Source organism: Gallus gallus, chromosome 6 (genome assembly GCF_016699485.2).
Source record: "Gallus gallus isolate bGalGal1 chromosome 6, bGalGal1.mat.broiler.GRCg7b, whole genome shotgun sequence".
Lineage (NCBI taxonomy): Eukaryota > Metazoa > Chordata > Aves > Galliformes > Phasianidae > Gallus > Gallus gallus.
In genome coordinates this window covers 34023564-34028458 of record NC_052537.1, presented here as the reverse complement: position 1 = coordinate 34028458, position 4895 = coordinate 34023564, and the positions used below count along the sequence as shown (strand labels likewise).

Here is a 4895-nt window from a genome sequence, read left to right as displayed (position 1 = left end):
CCAACACCATTCTCATCTTCCCCTTCAGCTCTTATCTGATTGATGGGAAGGCAGTGGCTAGAATATGTAAACTCACATTCAACACAAAGATTTACTTGTGAGGAATGTATCTTTATCATAGAATCATAGAACAGCTTGGGTTGGAAGGGACCTCAAGGATCATGAGGCTCCAACCCCCCCACCACAGGCAGGGCCACCAACCTCCACATTTAATACCAGACCAGGCTGCCCAGGGAAAGCCCACCCAGTGGTCTTAATCATATTCCTTGATAACTCAGAAGCCCCGCTGGTGGTCACAATTAACATGACTTCAAAAGGTGTAGTTGCAGAGCCTGGATTTAGAGCAGAATAAAATCTAGTGTGATATGTGTTGATTTCACCTGTACAGTACAGCTGTACAGAACCTGACAGTACACGCTCTGTCTTGCCAAAAGGCAATGGGAAGCAAAGTTGTAATGCAGTAAAGCACAGGGGAATCATAATGGTTAGTAACGATGAGCTGCATGCAAGTGCTAGATCTGATGGAAAAGGGAAAAAAAGTAGAAATAAAATTGATTTACCACTTTTGGGTTGCATTCATTATGGACTTCTCTTGGTAAGCAACAGCCCCGCTAAGAATAGAGAATTGTTGCCTTTGATAATAACTAATGTTAAAACACAAGGAATCAAACTCAGTAAACTGACCACAGGTGATGATTTGGAAATATTCATAGGAAATGAAAGCTCTCTCTCCACCTGCTCTGCCCTGCTCAGACAGCACGGGCTGCAGGGCCAGCCCCCGTGGTGTTGGGAGCTCACCAGGCTTTTCCGTTCCTCCCATTAATTCAGCAGACGCCCCGCAGGCACTGCTTGCACGCAACTGAAATTGCTTGCACCCCTGGGAGAGGGAGGGAGCTCACTGTGCCCTCCCAGCCTTGCCCAACGCCTTCCATCAGGGAGAACTGCCAGGGATGAGAAGCAGATCACGCCTGGCTGTTCATTGTGAAGATGGCCATTGTCTGCGAGGAGCAGCCCCTTCTCCTGCACTGGCCAACGTGCTGCCCGAGGGTCAAGAAATGGTGGCCCAAAGCTGGCTGGATAAAGTCCAGGTCTCCAGCGTGCTCTGGTTTAACTACACCACAAACACTCAGTCTTGCCCTACGTGGGCCATCCTGCTGCATGTGCATTTGTGTTGCTCTTCTTGCACAAACCAGAGGAACTCCTGAAGGGCTTCTCAGACTAAATCAGGTTGGGTTGGCACTGCAGAGCGTGACTTTGGTTGTACTGCGTGTTTGGGAGTGTGGGGAGGCTCAGGAGGCTGTCAGAAGCTTGAGCCATATAAAACCAGCAGCAAATCACTCTGTGTGTCACAGCAGGGCACGTGTCACAGGATACTGTGCTGTTGCACACCTATGGGACACCAGGCCTAAGCAATGTCTGACCACAGCGCATCATTGTATTGTCACCCTTTTTCCCTCCAGCCCACAGCTGCCTTGTTGAGAGCACTGAACAGGTTGCCCAAGGAGGCTGTGGATGCCCCATCCCTGGAGGCATTTAAGGCCAGGCTGGATGTGGCTCTGGGCAGCCTGGTTTGCTGGTTGGTGACCCTGCACATAGCAGGGGGGTCCCTTGCTAACTAACGTCCCTTGCTCCCTTTCATGCAGGAGCTGGAGGTTACCCTGCTGAAATGGGAGCTTCAAGTCTCAAGCATCATTGTCCAAAGAAACAGGAGTTACAATTTAAATGTCTTCTTAATGGACAGCCCTGGAAAATAACGACATAAACAAGGGGGTTATACCCAGAATACCTTAAAAGCAATTCTGGAGATGCTGTTTTTACAAACAGCAGAGCAGTAGAAAAGGAAATCTGACTGCATTAAAATTACATGGGCTTTTGGCTGATGAGTTCAGTTTGCTATTTCCTTCAGTCCAGGTCTACAGAATTTGGATATTTGTAAACCAGAAGTTTTGTAATCCTACTTATTACCATTCAAAGCTTTTCTTACATGGCTGGTTCTCCACCAGGGATTTGCATCTCCAACACAGTGTATGCCTCATGCAGTTTGCTTTCCCAGTCTTTTGGCCAAACTTGCTTCACAGCTCCCTTATAATGGAAAAAAAGCACCCTAGGTTTCTGCTTTGGGGGTGTTTTCCTAAACATGTATGTGTGACAAAGTGGGTAAAGCAGAGGCATTTTAAACAAACAGCCCGGTCTGCACGGGGACACGCGCACCGCAGGCTGTCAGCACCCTGCAAGCACTCATCGTGGGGGCCAGCAGCAAACCCAGCAATTAAAGGGCTCCTCAGCAGGGATCCGGCAGCGTTTTGGATGCTCGATTAAATCTGAAATTCTTTGGATAAATTATCATCAGCTCCGCAGTCTGACACAAAGATGATCTTTTGTGTTTGGGAAAATAAAGGGGTTTTATTCAGAAATACCGTAGAGGATGGGGGGCTGGCTGCCCCACACGCCATGCCCAGCTCCAGGGGCACGTCCTGCTGTTCCTCCCCACTCAGTGAGCCCATCACCACCCCAACCACATCAGAGAGCTGTGCATCGCAGTGAGGGCATCCCAGCTGCACACCTGGACAGAGGAGAGGAAGGCACTTCGGGCATCCGTGGGGCAGGAGGTCGGCAGGCAAGGCTGGGACAGGCTGCTCTTGTCAAGGGGGAGGGAAAGCCACCGTCTCACCCAGCTCACCCCATGGTGATTCCTTTCAGCATCTAATAGGGGGCTGTAAGAAAGAAAGGGACAGACTCTTTAGCAGCAGCATCTGCTGTGGTAGCTCAAGGGGAAGTTGTTTCAAAATAAAAGGTGGGAAATTTAGACTGGATACGGAAAAAAAAAGTTGCATACAATGAGGGCAGTGAGGCACTGCATGGGCTGCTCAGAGAGGTGGGGGTGGTCCCTGCAGACACCCAAGGTCAGGGGCCGGGCTCTGAGCACCTGACGGAGCTGTGGGTGTCCCTGTGCATTGCAGAGAGCAGCACCAGATGGCCTTTAGAGGTCCCTTCCAACTCAAGCCATTCTATGAATGTCCCGCCATGCCTTCTGCATTGGATACTTTCAAGTCCCAACGGGGAGCGCTTCCCGCAGCCCTCCCACCTTCACCCTAAGCACACACACATCCCGCTCTTCCTCTCATCTCTCTATTTATAGACCTATAAAAATGTACAGTTACGCATTACAAAAATATTCCTTCCTCCGCCTCAGTGCATCTCTCCGTGCCCGGGGGCTGTGCTCAAACAGGGGCCCCCCGCGGCCCCTCCGCTGTCTCCGGCCTCCGGCCGCCTCTTCCTCTTCCTCCTGAAGTTGCCATTATCGAACATTTTCTCGCAGTTGGGGTCCAGCGTCCAGTAGTTGCCTTTACCTGCGGGGAGAGGAAGGTGCGGCGCCCATCGCTCCGGCCCCGACCCACGGGCGGCACCGCTCCGCCCGCCCCGTCCCCACCCTCCGCCTTACCCGGGTCATCCTCGTCCCGCGGGACCTTCCTGAAGCAGTCGTTGAGGGAGAGGTTGTGTCGGATGGAGTTCTGCCAGCCCGCCTTGCTCTTCTTGTAGAAGGGGAAGTTCTCGGCCACGTATTGGTAGATCTGACTGAGGGTCCGCCGCCGGCCCGGCGCGCTGTGGATGGCCATGGCGATGAGCGCCGAGTACGAGTAGGGCGGCCGTGCCGGGCGCGGCCCCTCGTGCTGCGGGAGCGGCGACGCCCAGCCCCGTTCGGGGCACGGCGATGGGAACGGAGCGGCGGGCGGGTAGGGGGCGGCGGGGCCGCCGAGCCACGCGTAGGGGCTGCCGGCGGGCGGAGCGCGGCGGGGCAGCGCAGGCGGGCGGAGAGCCGCGTCCAGCAGCTCCCGAGCGAGGGGCGGCTCGGCGGGCGGCCCGAAGGCGTGCATCCTCCGGCGGCACCGAGCCCGCCCGGCACCGAGCTGCCTGCCCCGACGGCGCGGCCGCACCCCGCCCGCTTAAATAGCGCCCGCGGCCCCTCCGCCGGCACCGCGCTGCCCCGCGCCCGGCTACGAGAGGGCCGCCCCCGCCCCACGCGTGTCCGCTCCCCCGGCCCCGCGGAGACCCCTCCCTCCGCTCCCGGCCCGCAGGTGCGCGCGGGGCAATGGGGCTGAGCCCGGAGCGCCGCACCCGCCCGTGCTGCTGCTCGGATTCCCACGAAGGCACCTGTGGTCCGACGTGCGCTCCTAATACTGAATACTCCCGAATCGGAGCGAACTCCTCTGCGCGCTTACAGAAAGCCGCAGGTGCCCCCCCGCACCAGGCAGAGCTGCAGCACACCAATGAATCGGCGCCGTCTGCTCACCCTGCTGGGAGAGAGGGAACGGACTGCTTTCACTTCGTACTGCTGGTATTAAACTTCGGGTAGAATTTGTACTCTGCTTTGGTCGATGCCAATCCACGCGGCTGACATCCTGTAAGCACTGTGCTTCTGCATCCCTTATCCTCCTGTAAAAACATTCGTTTGGGTTATGCTTTTCCTACCAATGTTAAAGCAGTGAGAAGGAAATAATCTGCAATCGTTTATCATACATGCATACAGAAGTAAGATGTGGATTTTTATCTATCTATCTATCTATATGTATTAGCATTATAGCCCACTTTAAGCACCTGTATAGCTATGTAGGCTTATGCTGAGCCTATCTGCAAAGTAAAGGACCTGCTACAATGAAATTAGTCCAGCAATCCAACCCCAGATGTTGCCTTCATTGATCTCCCTGCTCTGGCTGATCCCACAGAGATGCACAGCCCCAAATGGCTCTCAGGACTGCCCAGGGGTGCTCCCATTTCTCAGGCCGCAATGTGTTCTGTGTTACTGCCACAGAGAACTCATTACCTTCGGCCTTTCATGGCAAAGCTGACACCACAGGACATGAAGATCCTCATACACAGTATGTTTGGTGGCACTG

General features: G+C 54.6%; 1 protein-coding gene across 2 annotated transcripts; it reads right to left on the bottom strand.

Annotated features, from left to right (window-relative positions):
• Positions 1-270: 270 nt before the first annotated feature.
• On the bottom strand, positions 271-4195 carry FOXI2 (forkhead box I2). 2 transcript variants are annotated; one of them, XM_015289046.4, is made up of 3 exons: positions 3443-4195; positions 3162-3350; positions 271-2714 (listed from the first exon to the last, which is right to left on the bottom strand). In XM_015289046.4, the coding sequence occupies exons 1-2, from the start codon at positions 3873-3875 to the stop codon at positions 3190-3192; spliced, it is 594 nt and encodes a 197-aa protein (XP_015144532.3). In that variant the 5' UTR covers positions 3876-4195; the 3' UTR covers positions 271-2714; positions 3162-3189. The 2 variants fall into 2 exon arrangements, with proteins under 2 accessions (XP_015144532.3, XP_003641555.5); XM_003641507.6 differs by having other exon boundaries at positions 3169-3350.
• Positions 4196-4895: the final 700 nt, after the last annotated feature.

Coding starts and splice junctions, on each gene's coding strand:
- FOXI2 (XM_015289046.4), bottom strand. CDS start 3,875: ATGCACGCCTTCGGGCCGCCCGCCGAGCCGCCCCTCGCTCGGGAGCTG. Junction 3,351..3,442: donor GCGGGACGAGGATGACCCGG/GTAAGGCGGAGG, acceptor CTCTCCCCGCAG/GTAAAGGCAACTACTGGACG.